The sequence below is a fragment of the Dama dama genome, chromosome 8 (genome assembly GCF_033118175.1).
Source record: "Dama dama isolate Ldn47 chromosome 8, ASM3311817v1, whole genome shotgun sequence".
Taxonomy (NCBI): Eukaryota; Metazoa; Chordata; class Mammalia; order Artiodactyla; family Cervidae; genus Dama; species Dama dama.
The window spans coordinates 28,656,804-28,673,858 of record NC_083688.1 but is presented as its reverse complement, the minus strand read 5'-3'; the positions used below and the strand labels follow the sequence as shown (position 1 = coordinate 28,673,858).

At 45.3% G+C, this 17,055-nt stretch overlaps 1 protein-coding gene across 5 annotated transcripts; it reads left to right on the top strand.

The window, feature by feature from the left end:
- The first annotated feature begins 486 nt into the window (after positions 1–486).
- On the top strand, positions 487–16,637 carry CXCR2 (C-X-C motif chemokine receptor 2). 5 transcript variants are annotated; one of them, XM_061148776.1, is made up of 4 exons: positions 487–834; positions 1,813–1,884; positions 8,072–8,146; positions 13,939–16,637. In XM_061148776.1, the coding sequence occupies exons 3-4, from the start codon at positions 8,144–8,146 to the stop codon at positions 15,025–15,027; spliced, it is 1,092 nt and encodes a 363-aa protein (XP_061004759.1). In that variant the 5' UTR covers positions 487–834; positions 1,813–1,884; positions 8,072–8,143; the 3' UTR covers positions 15,028–16,637. The 5 variants fall into 5 exon arrangements, with proteins under 5 accessions (XP_061004759.1, XP_061004762.1, XP_061004758.1 ...); XM_061148779.1 differs by having other exon boundaries at positions 821–868; positions 14,048–16,637; XM_061148775.1 differs by having other exon boundaries at positions 821–868.
- The last annotated feature ends 418 nt before the right edge of the window (positions 16,638–17,055 follow it).

Below are 17,055 nucleotides of genomic sequence, written 5' to 3'. Positions count from 1 at the left end.
ATTATATTAATATGTCATACCTTCTCACCGACAGGGTGCAGGAGTACCAGTTACTCCCCAGGGCATCTGGTTTGCTGGGCTTGAGGGGAGGCTTGAGGCTCTCTGCCCTTTCCTTCCAACCACTGCGGTGACTTGGTGGATCCAAGTTCTGAGCACTTCAGAAGAAGGGGCTGAGTCTAGGTGACTCTCTCTGCAGTGCTTCTGCAGGTAGACTTCAAAACTAAAGACAGTTGATGAGGACACTTGTAGCTTCATGGTATGAGATCGTATCCCCTGCCTGCTCAAGAAGTCTTTCCCGAATTATGGTTACTCAGTAGGAGTTCCCTGGTGCCTCAAACAGTAAAGAACCCATCTGCAATGCAGGAGACCCAGCTTCGACCCCTGGGTCAGGAAGATCCCCTGGAAAGGGAATGGCAACATACTCCAGCCTTCTTGCCTAGAGAACCCAATGGACAAAGGAGCCTGGTGGGCTATAGTCCATGAGGTCGCAAAGAGTCTGACATGACTGAGCGACTAGGCCTACACACAGTGGTCATCCAGTTATGGTACTTCTGAGAACGCTGTTTCAGAAGAGGTGTGGACCCCATTCTGTGGCTAGGTGATTAGCTGCCCTACTTGGGCTATAGGACAGACTTGACAATCTCAAAGAGGCATGCTACTCCTGGCCCCTCTGCCTCAAGCAGGCTGCCAAAGCCTCTGCAGTGGTTGAGCAACCCTGTGGCTCTGACCAGAGCCTGCGGACCGCCTCTCGGGGTCAGGGCCGCCCAGATTGCATCCCATTACCATCTCAGGGAGGAAGAATTTTGCAACAGCAGTTCCTGCCTTGGAGAGCTGGTGAGAACTTCTCCTTAACAGGGGCAGCAGCAAGGTTGGCGCGGGGGGGTGGGGAGGGCAGGGAATGGAGGGAGTGAGGGGCAGAGCTGGGGCTATAGGAGCAAACAGGGCAATAGGATCACCCCTGCCCTAAAGGACAGTGGTCCCTTCCTGGAGGCTAGACTTGCTCAGATACTTTTATTAGGGCCAGTTCTTATTATAGCAGAAGACATCATATTCTAGTAGGACATCTAGCGAGGAGCTCAGACCTACCTGATGAACTGGTGGGGGAGAGGGAACCCAGCAGAAGCCTATGTCCTAAGAGGAGGCAAGATGCTCTGGGAAGAGAACTCAGGAGGAAATCAGGGGCCAGGTATGGGGGAGCTTGACTTCTTTCCCTTATTTGGGAGAGATGGAAGGGCAATGCTGAAGACCAGCCTCTAGCTCAACACTGCCCCCCAAAGAGTCCCCACCAAGTCCAACAGAGAGCACAGAAGCTCCACAAAGATGTTGGGAAGCTTGGTAGACCCCGGGGACCCTCCAGCCAGATTCCACAAGGGTCACCATAGTCCATCCCAGAGCATGGCACTGTGAGGGCACCAGTCCACCAGAAAAGAGCCCAGGGCACAGGTCTCGCCCAGTAGCACCAGAGGCACACCTAGGGGATGCCTCCAACAGATTCCCCCATATTACTGGGGAGCAGTCTACTGGGAATAAGCCCTGCAGGAACACACGGGTCTGAGCCAGTGCAATCTGGGTTATCACTGTTGATGTGACTTTGTTTGTGCTCACAGGCTGGGGGTGCCCTGGGAAATTTGGGTGACATAATTATTTCTTTAAATCAGATATCACTCGAATGAACCAACATACATCAGTTTTCTCACTCTGTCAGTTTATTCGGTGCTCAACAAAACGATATCAAGCACCTAGATGTGCCAAACTGTGTGGGATAGCTTTGGGGAGACAAAATTTCATATACATATAAATCCTTCTTTCAAGAACCTCGCAGCGTGGAGGAGGAAGCAGTCAAACTGATGATCATAAATCCCTGAAATTGATGCCATCGTAGAGGTAAGCCTGGTGATGCAGAGAAGCGCAGAGAGGGGTGGCAGAGCATGGAGGTGACATCAGGGCTGAACTGGAAAGGAGAGAAGGCTGGCCAGCCCAGGAAGGTGGGGAAGAGGGAACAGGAACTGTGTGCCAAAGCCCAAGAGGAACCAGAGCAGCTGTAGTGGGGGAACTGCAAGATGTTCCCTGTGGCCAGAGTTAAGTATTCCAGAGGGCATGGGTAGAAATAAGGCAGGAGAAGCATCAGAGGCAGGGGCACCAGGTGCCCAGGTCAGGAATTTGACACTGACTGAGGGCAACGGGGGTCCCTGAAGGGTTGAAAGAGGGAAAGAAGGTGATCAAACTCACATTTAAGGCAAATGGTTCTGACAGAGAGTGGAGGATGGATTGAGGGGGGAAGACTTAAGGCAGAGAACGTTTAGGAAACTAGTGATTTGGTCATGCTGGTAGCAGCAGCAGCAGGAACCAACAGTGCCAAGTGCCATTCTAAATGTTTTGTAAATATAGACTCATTTAATTCACATGAAAACCCTATGTGGTGAGTGCTCTAATTATCCCCATTTCACAGATGATGAAACTGAGGCCAGTAAGACACAACAACTTGCCCAAGGTCTATAGCCACTGACATTGCTGGGATCCTAACTCAGACAAATTTGCTCTGAAATTCAGAGGCGTCCCACGATGAATCCAGTAGCTTAGTCGAGAGAATAAAGTAGGGCCTAACATCATCAATGAAGACATTGAGGAGGAGATAATACAGAAAGATGTCAGAGAGATGGCCTTGGTAGAGAGGAGGAGCAAGGTGAGCCTGAGGGGCATGCCCATTCCCCCATTAAGGAGCGGGGGCACCAATGTCAGGGAATTCATGAGACCAGTTGGTTTTTTTTTTCCTTTAGCCATGGACTTTATTGTTTGAATATTTGCAACTATTATTCTATACACAAATGTTAATTTCTTACAAAACCCTGTATTCCATATTGCTAGGTCACTTCACTCTCCATTTTATGCCATATTTCCATCAAAAACTATTTCCCTAAATTACAATGTGCCTGCTTGTGTGGTATTGTTCAGTTGCTAAGTTGTGTCCAACTCTGCGATGCCATGGACTGCATAGCCCACCAGGCTCCTCTGTCCATGAGATTTCTCAGGCAAGAATACTGGAGTGGGTTGCCATTTCCTTCTCCAGAGATCAGTTTTCTACATGTTGAGTTTGCAGCATCTGTGGGACCTCAGGGTAGATTTCAGGAAGTGGTTGCATGTAAGAATTTGAGCTTAGAGAGAAGCTTAGAAGAGAAGCTGAGAACTATAGGTGTGGGAGACACTGACCCAGACTGGATAGGGGCTGAAGCCAAGAAGGCAGGTGGGCTGGTTTAGGGAGAGCAGGGAGAGACAGGGACCAAGGCGGAGTCCAAGGAACATCCATATTTGAGGAATGAATCAAGAAACAAAGCAACAAATGAGACCAAAAGAGTTTCTCAGAGAAATAAAAGAAGAATGGAGTCGGTGGGGTGAAATGTTGCAGAGATCAGATAAGACTTGAACAGTATCCATTTCACCATAAATAAAGTTTAAAAGCATACAGCAGGTTGGGAGAAAATATTTTACCATGATTGACAATTATGAGACAGTATGAGTGGATAGGGTAACAGGTCCTTATATAGGACCTGTTACTAGGTAATAGGAGAGTGCATGATAATAGGAGAGCACACTGGAACAGTCTTTTGAAGAACGATGAGCAGTATTTATGAACATTTAAACATGCACAGTTATGACCCAGCAAAATTGTACTTAAGCTACTGAAACATACAAATTCCCAAAGACCTACATCCAAAGATACTCATAATAATGAACCTAAATATTTACCTATAAGTGTTAGTAGCTCAGTCATATCTGACTCTGAAACCCCTGACAGGCTCCTCTGTCCGTGGAATTCTCCAGGAAAGAATCCTGGAGTGGGTTTCCATTTCCTTCTCCAGGAGATCTTCCTGACCCAGGGATCGAACCCAGGTCTCCTGCATTGCAGGCAGATTTCTTTTTTTACCACTGTGTAACGAGGGCTTCATTCGTCTATAAGGTAATTACCAAATAAATCATGTTACATCCTTGCCATGGACCATGATGTCATCACTGAAAAGAATAAGATGGATCTATATGGACTGATGTGAAATAGGAACATGATATTTTGTTAAAGTGAAAAACAATATAACTAGTTTAACACTATTTTAACTATGCATGGGGAAAAGTCCAGAAAGATACAGGTGATACACCTTTACACAAGATACAGGTGAACAGAGGGATGGAAAGGAATCCAATCTCACTTTACATGCTCTTGCATCACCTGTATTTGTTACAATACGCCCATTTTATTTTTATAATATTAAAACAGCTTTATTTAAGAGAAGGGTTTACTGGGTTTAGCAACTCTAGGTTATTGGGAACCTTGGCAAAAGCTGTTTCCGCAGCACAGTGGGAAGGAAGCTGGTTGCAGTAGGTTGAGCAGTGAACAAGAAGTTGGTGAAGTGGATACAGCAGCTGCTTGCTGTGTTTTCAAGAAGTATGCCTTTGAAATGGAGGCAAATACTTCTCCCAGGGGGAGAAGTAGCTGAAGGAGTCCTAGAAGTCAGAAAGGGAGAGAAAGACATATGCAAGTTCAGGGAAAGAGGAGGTTCCAGGAAAGAGAGGCAGAGGGAACAGGAGGCAAGACCCTCAAGGTTATGAGAGGCAGTGGATCCCATGGGCAGGTGCAGGAATTCAAAAGAAGGAGAAGAAAGGGTACTTCTCATCCTGCCCCTAAAAGGAAGGAAGAAAGTGTACACATAAATTCAGCACATGTGTCAGCTGGGCGCTGGGGTTGCTTGCATCTCCCTTGTAAAGAAGAAGGCATATTTTGAAAATGAGACAGAGATGGACTAGGCAAACCACCACCTTCAGACTCCTCTAGAAACCATTAGCCAGGAAGGTATGAAACGTCCCAGTGCTATTACAGAATTGCTGGATAGAGCATTGACCTGCAGTCAGAGTCCCAGGACAGACCTCGTTGATCCTCTCTGGGGACACCTCCCCTGGTAGGCCTCCTCAACTTCCCCCTCGGCAGCCCTGGGTCAGAAGTTTCCACACAGAAGCTGCTTGCTCCTGTCTAACATCCCTGACAGCTACCAAGACCTGGGTCACCATGGAGGCATCAGTGGCTATTCCAATAATAGCAGCAGTAGCAACAACATCAGGTGGGTGAGCAGTTTGGCCTTCGGGCAGCTGGGGACATGTTCTGATAGAAAGAACTTGGAAACTTCCGTCTCTTCCTGTGAGTCCCCTGGGAACTGAAGTGATGAATTGCAGAAACAAAATATTTAAGTCTTCACTAAGGCAGCTCAGTACAAATGAACCTCCTACAGTAATAGAAATGTCCTACAGGACATCTGCACAATCCAATATAGTAGCCAAAAGCAGAGACATCACTTTGTCAACAAAGATCCGTCTAGTCAAGACTATGGTTTTTCCAGTGGTCTTGTGTGGATGTGAGAGTTGGACTATAAAGAAAGCTGAGCACCGGAGAATTGATGCTTTTGAACTGTGGTGTTGGAGAAGATTCTTGAGAGTCCCTTGGACTGCAAGGAGATCCAACCAGTCCATCCTAAAGGAGATCAGTCCTTGGTGTTCATTGGGAGGACTGATGTTGAAGCCGAAATTCCAATACTTTGGGCACCTGATGCAAAGAGCTGACTTATTTGAAAAGACCCAGATGCTGGGAGAGATTGAGGGCAGGAGGAAAAGGGGATGACAGAGGATGAGACGGTTGGATGGCATCACCGACTCAATGGACATGGGTTTGGGTGGACTCCAGGAGTTGGTGATGGACAAGGAGGCCTGGCGTGCTACGGTTCATGAGGTTGCAGAGAGTCGGACACAACTGAGCGACTGAACTGAGCTGAGTCACATGTGGCCACTGAACACTTGAAATGAAAAACTAAATTTTTTACTTATTTTAATTAATTTAATTTTAAGTAGCCATATGTGACTAACCTCCTCGTTTTCCAGGGGACCACATGGAGGCCCAGAGAGAAATGACTTGTCCAAGCTCACCCTGATCATTAACAGCAGAACCAGGTCTGGAAAACAGTTCTGAATTCACCCCACCATCTGTAGGCCTGCGGTGGGCTCAGTGGAAATGAAATCAGTCTAATGAAAATTGAGAATTAGGCTGCTTCTCTGGGAATTCCCTGGCAGCTCAGTGGTTAGCACTCCATGCTCTCATTGCTGAGGGCCTGGGTTCAATTCCTAGTCAGGAAACTAAAATTCCACGATCTCACGGTATGGCAAAAAGAAAAAAAGAAAGAAGTAGACTGGTTGGGAAATGTCAGATCTGGACTCTCCTTTCTACATCCAGTTGTCTGGAACAGAGAGTACTTACAGGAGCTCAGAAACCTAAGGCTGGGATCCACTCCCTCATTGCGTGGACAGAATGCCAGATTTGAGGTCAGGTTAAAAAAAAAAAGTCTTAAAAACTGCTTAAAACTCAGTTCATCTGCGTCACTCTAGGTAAGTTGCCTAACTTCACAGTCTCGGTTTCCTCATTCAGAAAATGCACATCTCACGCAGCTGTTGTGAAGATTAAATTATACAGATTCTGAAAAGCACTTTTCTTGGATGCTAGGCCCTCACAGGCACTCATCATTAGAGCTAAAGTGACAACTGTTATTTCAGGTTAAAACAAATTAAGATCTACCTGGAAGTCAGCCCGGAAAGCAGACCCTCTGCCTTCTCTTGCTTGGCAATGTAGTGGGAAAGACCCCGTGCTTTTAGCTGATCAACTATTTCAGTAATAATAATACCAATAGTAAATGCTAGCCCTGTGCTTTATATGTGTCTTAAGTGTTTTATAGGTAATGCCTCCTTTCAACCTCAGCTCAACCTGGTGAGTCAGAGTCTACCACTGAGCCTAAAATGAGTCTCATTTTACAGATGAGCAAACTGAAAATCTGAAAGGAAAAGTTGCTTGTCCAGAGCAGCTAGGCTAGCAGAGTTCTTCACTGCTGCACTCACGGCCTCTCTCCACAGGTCCTGGGTCTCTGTCTGGGTTTACCATCACCTGACTAGGAGTCTCTGGGTTCTCCAGCATAGTAAATTAAAGGTGACAGAGAATGTTTGCTGAACGGTTGAAATACTCAAAGGTTCTTTCCTAGGGGTAGGCAGTTAAAATGAGTTTTCCACAGGCTCTGAGTACCCTGTGGGCCCTGGGATGCCTGGGGCAAGAGGCCAGGATAACAAGTACCAGAGGGCCTGGGGTATCAATCACTATAAGGGTGAGGACTTGGGAGGGTGCGGTGAATTAAGGTTCACAGCTCCACCTGAATTTATCCTTCCAATTGTTATCAATAGCAAATGCTACAAAACATATGCTTGGTGTCATCTGTTTTCAAAAATGTATTTGAACTTGGGTGGGATTTTAACCCTTACCAAATGTCTTTCTTTCCAAATGAGATGGTCTCGGTTCCAAAGTTAGTAGCTACTACTGACCCAATTCCAAGTGGACAAACCAAGAAAAAATAGCAATGCCCTAAGAGATGAGCATGGTCAGAGAGGATGACTGGGGAGTGAGGTGAAAGACAAGAAGAGGTGAATGGGGCACCCATGTGGGGGTGGAAGTTCTCAAAGGGGCGTGGCGTGGAGAAGGAATTTATGAGGATTTAAGAACACCGGGGGTGTGTGGGGTGGAGATGAGAGGCCAGGGAAGAAAACCACCAGACGTGCCAAAGGCTAAAGCTCCATTCCTGGTGCCTTCAAGAGCTGTTCCCTTTAAGATGGGAAACATGTTGAAGAGCCATAGAACTGCTGGGTGGGAAGCATGGGAAGAGCCATGCTAGAATGCAGCTAGAATGCAGGGAGAAACAGGCAGAGCAGCTGAAAGAGCTCGGGGCTGCTGAGCTCAAGACAAAGACGAGAAATCTGTGCCATGCCGGGCCAACTACTTCCTTTGGGTGGGCCTCAGTTTCTTCATCTGGGAAATGGAAAGATTGGCTAGGAAACCCCTTCCCAAAATGAACTCTTCCAGTTCATAAAATGACGACTAGTTGTCAAAGAGCTGACCTGGGTATTAATTATTCAAACTATCAGAAGCATCCCGCACCCTCAGGGGCTCCACCCCAGAATTGAGCAATATAATCCACCACTTACTTCCTCACTGTGTTCTCAGCACCGCCGCCCTTCTTCAGTCAGACACATCTGCCTTTCCTGGAGGTGTCCCACAGGTGACAAGCCCAGAATCATGGTAAGTCTTGAAACACCCACCCCTCCCACCTTCCAGACACCTCTCTGTTCTCTATCCCCCTTGACACCCAGGCTCCATTTTCCCCCTCCATCTATCCCCACACCTCTCAGTCTCTCCGTTCTCTCTTTAGACCACAGTGTCCTCAAAGGGAGAGCCTCTGTTCCTCTTCCATACCCCTCTCTCCAACAAGCACCTAGGGCAACTCACTGCCCACCCTCTTCTCTTCCTGCTCCCAGCCAGCTCTCCCTGCCTTGGCTAGAATTGAGTCTGAGCCAGATCCTAGTGAGGCCCTCCTTCCCCATATTAAACCCAAATATGTGTAGATTATATTTCTAGAGAGAAAGAATACTGGAATTGTATTCAAACAACTTGGACTTTGTTGCGTTATTATTGTGTTGCTGCTGTTAAAAAGATTGCCTTAAGTATTTGGGCTCTTCTAAGTATAAAACTTTTGTGAAATAAATTAGAATCATGCTTTCCATGGAGTCACTAGGGGGCTGGCGGTTTCACTCAGTGAGGGACTGTCCTGTTTGGTTACCAAGGACATAATTGGGTGGCTACCAGCAGGAAGCCAGTGAATTCAAGGACATTTGGTTTATTATTTCCTGTGAAGGTTGTTTTTTTCATCCTGGGTCTAAGGAATAGCAAAGAAAGCAATGCACGAAACATCAAACAATCGGAGGGAACTATAGCCAGGTTAAACTCAGGATATCTCAAGAAATCATTTTACAACTATGTTTTTTTGCAAATTCATTTATTTATTTTCATTGTTGGCTGCACTGGGTTGTAGCGAGTGGGGGCTGTTCTCTAGTTGCAGGAGCTTTCCATTGCGGTGGCTACTCTTGGTGCAGAGCACGGGCTGTAGGCTCACAGGCTTCAATAGTTGTGACGCACAGGCTTAGTTAGTTGCTGTAGGGCATGTGGGATCTTCCTGGACTAGGGATCGAACCTGCGTTCCCTGCATTGGCTGGTGGGTTCTTAACCACTGGACCCCCAGAGAAGTCCACCACTGTATTTGATACATTGAGTTGTGATTTTTTTTTTTTTTTTTTTAAAGAAGCAGATCTGTGGACTGAAAATAGCATGTGAAGTCATTTACACCTAGTTGCAATTCTGGCCGCAGCACTGAGAGGCTCTGTGACCAAAAGCTGGTTTCTGAGCCTTGCTATGCCTGTCTGTCTGTAACTGCCGAGCAAGACCATGTACCTGCAAGGCACAAATCGGATCTCAAATATGCTTCTCCCTTCAACTGTCAAACAGCCTCACCAGAGACCAATAAACTAATAAACAAACAAACAACAACAAAACATTCCCCTCCCCCAGCCTCCCGTGGCTGGAGGTCATTGCCCTGGCCTGGTTCCCATTTCTGAATTCTCTACCTTCTGTCCTGACTTGCGTGGTCACCCCCTGGTCCCTGAGGCTGAGCCTTCGTGTCTAGGAATGGGAGCTCGCCCATACACCTCCAGCCCATCTCCTGCACAGTTGAACACTGGATTATCCGGAATGAGGACTTGACTGTGACACATGCTTGGCTGTTGATACTGCTTCTGAGAGAGGCAGTTTCTGTGGCTGCCCCACCTCTGCCTTCTCTCAACTGTTGCTTGTAAATGTTGGGTTCTCCCCTCTAAGGGCACAAGCTCTCTGCATCCGTCGCCACTCTCAAAGGTGGGTCTTCTCTTAGGTCATGTGTTCCCTGAAGAGTATCTCTGATCATCAGCTCCCAGAAGTGACCCACTTTGTGATTTCATTACTCCGGGCTTCTGAGAAAACTTGGTCTTGACCTTGGGATGGCAGAGTCAGTGGTTTCTCGCAGGTTTTGCAAGCAACACTGGCTGAGCCAGCTATACTAGTCACCTCTCTCACTACTGTCCCTGTCTCCTGGCCAGGCAGGGCCCCATCTTTATCATCACATCTTTTAGGTTCATGAACTGACTTAATCGGTTCTATTTGTGATCTCTGTGTTCTGAGAAGGCAATTTATCTGGCCCCAATCACTTAGCGGAGGGATACCATCTCAGGAAAGTGAAAGTTAAGAATTCTTTCACTCTAGAGGAAAGAGGCATTGTTTTTCTACTTTCTCCTAACCTCATTCTTCCTTTTTCGTTGCTATGTATGCTTGACAGTAACAGTTTCTTCTGCTAAAGAGGAAAGCTTCCTAGGACTTTCATGTTGATGAGGAGGAGGATGATATTACTGATTTAATATTTCTATTTCTTTTACACCTATGGTGTTGTTGTTTATTAGCTAAGTCGTGTCCAACTCTTGAGACCCCCATGGACTGTAGCCCGCCAGACTCCTCTGTCCATGGGATTTCCCAGGCAAGAATACTGGAGTGGGTTGCCATTTCCTTCTCCAGGGGATCTTCCCAACCCAGGGATTGAACCCACATCTCCTGCATTGGCAGGCAGATCCTTTATCACTGAGCCACCAGGGAAGCCCAATACACCTTTTTTCTTTTTTATTGAAGCATAATTGATTTATAATGTTGTGCCTATCTCTGCTGTTTAGCAAAGTTACTCTGTTACACACACATACACAATTCTTTTCTACGCACCTTTGATTCATCTGTTGTATTTGAGATATAATCCACACATGATAAAATTCACCCATTTACAGTATACAATTCAGCGGGGTTTTGTATACAGACAGTCCCCAGCTTACAATGGTTCAACTAATAATTTTTCATCTTTGCAATGCTGCAAAAGTGATACACCTTAGCTAGAAACTGTTCTTTGAATTTTGAATTTTGATCTTTTCCCAAGCATGCAATGTACAATAAGATACTCTCTCATGATGCTAGGCAGCGGCCATGCAGTCATGAGAATAAATTCATGAAGTCTTTTGTCTCTGGCTATTTTCACTTAGAATAACGTTTTCAAGGTTCACCCATGTTGTAGCCTGTATCAGTTCTTCATTACTTTTTATGATTGATTAATATTCCTTGTACGTGTATACCACCATTTGCATATCCATTTATCAGTTGATCGACATTTGAATTATTTCCACTTTTTGGCTGCATGCTGCTGAGAAGATTCACATACAAGTTTTTGTGGGGAATATATGCTTTCAATTCTCTTGAGCATAATAGGAGTGGAATTGCTGGATCATATGGTAACTCAGTGTTTAGCTTTCTTAACAGCTGTTTTCCAAAGCAACTATACCATTTTATATTTCCACCAGCAGTATATAAAGGGTCCAACTTCTCCACATCCCATCACCATCATTATAGTCCTTACTTTATTATTATGATCATGCTAGTGAGTATAAGGTAGTTCCTGAGCCTTCTTATTTTATGTTCGTCTCTTTAACACTGGGTACCATGTTGAGGTGGGTTACAGACTGGCATAGAGACACAGGATGGCCATATCTTGTTACAAAGAAAGGACATGATAGTGATACAGTTTGTGGTTCAAAAGGAAGCTAATTCAGTAGCTGGTCACTTTAGTTTATTTCCTTTTGGAAAACTGGGATAATATTCTAGAGTGGCTGCAGCTTCCCCCAGCAGCAGGTTCTCTGCTACCCCCATAACAAGGGCAGAGCCCACAGAAGTTAGCTAGGGATAGTCTGCGGTGGGGTTGGGGGTTGCTGGAGAGGCAGGTTTGGAAGAAGGCATCCGGAGCAACACAGGAAGGATCTCCATCAGGACTGGAAAGCCACCCAAACAAGGATCATGTGTCTCCACCTGCCTTCTCTGCTTCCTGCTGGCCCTCCTCCTTATGCTGGGAACATACTACCTTTCTCTGCTCACCCCTGCATGGCAGAATATGCCTGCTCAGAGCTCCTAAGACAATCCATTACATTTCCACCCATGTGGGAAAATCAATCATTCACCGGCTTATGATTTTTAATATATTTTTTCAAACTACGCAAGTGTTCCCAGAGGAAGCCTCCCACATCAAAAGAAAAACTCTGGGTGGTACAATTTCCTTTTAGCTTGAGCATGCTGAAAGCCTATACTGCTACCACTCAGATTGTTTTTCCAAAACATTTCATTTTATTTTTTTCCAAACTTTAAACTTTTTACTTTGTATTGGGGTAATAGCTGATTAACAATGCCGTGATAGTTTCAGTGAACAGAGAAGAAACTCAGCCATACATACATGTGCATTCATTCTCCCCCAAACTCCCCTCCCATCCAGGCTGCCACATTGAGCAGAGTTCCATGTGTGATACAGTAGGTCCTTGTTGGTTATCCATTTTAAATATAGCAGTGTGTGTATATGACCTTCTGAAAGTCCCTAACTATCCCTTCCCCGCCACCCTGGCAACCATAAGTTCATTTTCTAAGTCTGTGAGTCTCTTACTCTTTTGTAAGTAAGTTCATTTACATCATTTATTTTTGTTTCCACATATAAGGGATATCATATGATATTTTTCCTTCTCTGTCTGACTTGTTTTACTCAGTATGACACTCTCTAGGTCCATTCATGTTCTTGCAAATGGCATTATTTCATTCTTTTTAATGGCTTTAGGTAATATTCCATTGTATATATGTACCACAACTTCTTTATCCATTCCTCTGTGGGTGGACATTTAAGTTGCTTCCATGTCTTAGCAATTATAAACTGTCCCACAATGAACACTGGGGTGCGTGTATCCTTTCGGATCATGTTTTTCTCCAGATACATGCCCAGAAGTGGGATTTCAGGGTCATACGGTAGCTCCATTTTTAGCTTTTTAAGGAACCTGCATACTGTTCTCCATAGTGGCTATACCAATTTACATTCACACCAACAACCAGAGCAGTTCTTCCAAAGTAACTTTCAGAAAGTTGGACAAAAGTATACATCTCTTAGCTTTATAGTCAAGTTTTGATCTTTTTCTAGGGATCTAACCCATTTAGATTGCCTGCTTAATTCCCCAGATTGAAAAATGAGTAGTACCTCCTGTTTCTGACATTAAAATCAGCTTCAAGCTGTGGTACATATACACTATGGAATATTACTCAGCCATTAAAAAGAATTTGAATGAATTTGAATGAACTCATTTGAATCAGTTCTAATGAGATGGATGAAACTGGAGCCCATTATACAGAGTGAAGTAAGCCAGAAAGATAAAGACCAATACAGTATACTAACACATATATATGGAATTTAAAAAGATGGTAACGATAACCCTATATGCAAAACAGAAAAAAAGACACAGATGTACAGAACAGACTTTTAGACTCTGTGGGAGAAGGCGAGGGTGGGATGTTCTGAGAGAATAGCATTGAAACAAGTATACTATCAAGGGTGAAACAGATCACCAGCCCAGGTTGGATGCATGAGACAAGTGCTCAGGGCTGGTGCACTTGGAAGACCCAGAGGGATGGGATGGAGAGGGAGGTGGGAGGGGGGATCGGGATGGGGAACACATGGAAATCCATGGCTGATTCATGTCAATGTATGGCAAAAACCACTACAATATTGTAAAGTAATTAGCCTCCAACTAATAAAAATAAATGGAAAAAAATAAAATAAAATCAGCTTCAACAGTCAAGTGCTCACCACCAAGGATCCAAGACAGCATGTTCTGTAGGGATTACAAGGGGAAGTTTCAACATTGGTTTGGGCAATGTCATGGAAAGTGATGAGAACCTCTCTGACGCTGAAAGAAACTACATGCTTTTTGTGAAATCATTCTTTCTAAATGTGTCTCCAAAACCTTAGAACTTTAGTGACTCCTCTAAGTGAAAGTTACTTCCGTGTAATATACAAGCTAACACAAAGAATTCCATCTGAAATGTACAAGCTGCTGGGCTTCAATCTGGGGAGATTTTACTGTGCAGTAACCCTGATCTCTCTTCTTTAGGCTGAAACAAAATATACTTCAAATATGGAAGCATTTAGCTGGGATAATTACAGCGATGAAGATTTTGGCAATTACAGTTACAATACTGACCTGCCCTCTATTCTACCAGACTCTTCCCCATGTCGACCAGAATCTCTGGATATCAATAAGCATGCTGTGGTCGTCATCTATGCCCTGGTCTTCCTGCTAAGCCTCCTGGGAAACTCCCTGGTGATGCTGGTCATCTTATACAGCCGGGTCGGTCGCTCTGTCACTGATGTCTACCTGCTGAACCTGGCCATGGCTGACCTGCTCTTCGCCATGACCTTGCCTATCTGGGCCGCCTCCAAGGCAAAGGGCTGGATCTTCGGCACACCCCTGTGCAAGGTGGTCTCACTCCTGAAGGAAGTCAACTTCTACAGTGGTATTCTACTGCTGGCCTGCATCAGCATGGACCGCTACCTGGCCATTGTTCATGCCACACGCACGCTGACCCAGAAGCGCCACTGGGTCAAGTTCATATGTTTAGGCATCTGGGCCCTATCTGTGATCCTGGCCCTGCCCATCTTCATCTTCCGCAGGACCATCCACCCACCCTATTCCAGTGCAGTCTGCTACGAGGACCTGGGTGCCAATACAACGAAATGGCGAATGGTGATGAGGGTCCTGCCCCAGACCTTTGGCTTCCTCCTGCCCCTGCTGGTCATGCTGTTCTGCTATGGACTCACCCTACGCACGCTGTTTTCAGCCCAAATGGGGCAGAAGCACCGGGCCATGCGGGTCATCTTTGCGGTCGTGCTCGTCTTCCTGCTCTGCTGGCTGCCCTACAACCTGGTCCTGGTCATGGACACCCTCATGAGGCTCCAGGTGATCCCCGAGACCTGTCAGCGCCGCAATGACATTGGCCGGGCCCTGGACGCCACCGAGATCCTGGGCTTCCTGCACAGCTGCCTCAACCCTCTCATCTACGTCTTCATTGGCCAGAAGTTTCGCCACGGACTCCTCAAGATCATGGCCATCCATGGCCTGATCAGCAAGGAGTTCTTGGCCAAGGACGGCAGGCCTTCCTTTGTTGGCTCTTCTTCAGGGAACACGTCTACTACCCTCTGAGACCCCTCAGCAGGCTCCTCGCTTCCCCTCAGCATCATCCCAAGCCCCATGTCCTCTGGCCAGGCACAGTCCCGTGTCAGGGCAGCTCCCCACTGTGGCTGCAGGAAGTTGCTGAGACCACGTCCCTCTTAGGCCCCCATCACATGGATTAGACAGCCTGTCCTGGGCCCCACCTCTTGCTGTAATTGCCATGTCAACTGATAGAGCTTGGTGCATCCTACCACTGAGCCCACAGTGCTCTATCTTCTGGCAGACATCCTTTGAAGATATTCTTTTCAGTGATTACAAAAGGTTCCCACTATTGGGAACCATTAATGTAAAACATCGTTGGTAACTTGCCTAGCTCTCCCTTTCCTTGTCGGCCAGCAAAGTCTCCTTCCCTTGAGAGAGGCTGAAAATGACAGACACTCTCTTTCCAAGATTCCCTTAAGACAGGAGTGGCCATATCATCTTGTTCTGATTTGTAAAACTTAAAAGCAATAGTGTGCTGGTAAACCACTCTCTTGGGGAGAAAAAATCTTAATTTGTAGCATTTGCCATGTGCCGTGGTGTATGTAAATACTCCCACCATAACCAATTTCAAGGGTGATGGTATTTAGCAATGAGCTCACAAAATCTAGAAAATGTAATAATCAACTTTCACCATCTGGTACAAACTGGTTTCAGTGCGTCATTTTCTAAGAGGAAGTCTGCTGGGACCAGGAGATACCTGGAAAATATTCCTGATTTGAGAGAGAGAGAGAGTGACATATGCTTGTTTCTTGACTTTGAACATGGTTGTAGGATATGTTCTGTTGAGGCAGCCACTTTGTAACAATGAGGCAAAAAGTATACCCAACACACTTAGGCTGATGGAGTCAAACAATAAAAAGAACCTGATAATAAAGAGCCCAAAGTAAACCCACCATAAATAGTCAAATGGTTTTTAACAAGGATGCCAAGACTATTCAATGGGAAAAGGATAGTCCTTCAACAAACTATGCTGGGAAAATTAGATATCCACGTGCACAGAATGGAAATGGACCTTTACCTTACATCATGCACAAAAATTAACTCAAAATGGATCGAAGACCTCAAATGAGAGCCACAACTATAAAACTCTTAGAAGAAACCATACAGGGAAAGCTTCATGTTGTTGAATTTGGCAATGATTTCTTGGATATGATGCCAAAAGCACAATTAACCAAAGAAAAAATAGTTTAATTGGACTGCATCGAAGTTTAAAACTTTTGTGTGTCAAAGCCAGACACAAATATTATGTTTCCCGTTATATGAAGTACCTAAAATAGTGACTTTCATAGACACCAGAGGCTAGGGAAAAGGGAAATGTGGGGAATTATTCCTTAATGGGTCCAGGATTCAGTTTGGGATGATGTAAAGGTTCTGGAGATGGACAATGGTGATAATTGAACAACAACATGGATGTACTTAATGCCACTAAGTTGTACATTTTAAAAAGGGTAAAATGGTAAATTTTATGTTAGTATATTTTGCCACAATCAAAAACAAACAAACAAAAAAATCTAGTTCTAAAAAGGCAAACTTGATACACTGGAACCACCTACCTATAACTTCTCAAGTGAGATAATTAAATGTCTATTTTGTGTAAATTACTTTTAGTTGGGTATTTCATTACTTGCAACAAAAAGCATCCCAAGTGCTACAGAGAGGTGGGGCAAGGGTAAGCAGAGGTCCTCAATGAGGGTCTTTATAATAAATAAATCCTTTTGCTGTTTATGGGGTACATGGAGAGAAGGTCTAAAATCAAGATGGAGGCTGGTACTTCCTCCTTCTTCTTCCCCAGCCCAAGCCTCCAGCTGCTGAACACATATTACAGAAGGAAACGTGTCCTGGGATCTTCTTGTGCGTCTTGTCTCCTTGGGTGAAACAGTAGTCAACAGTGTCAAGGGTGGGACTTAGAACTGCCTAGAAAGTCTACCAAATCAGCTGGATTGGGTAGCCGAAAATCAGAGGGCTCTCCTGAGGTCAGCCATCGACTCCCACTTTGAGTTCCCCTTCACTCTCTCC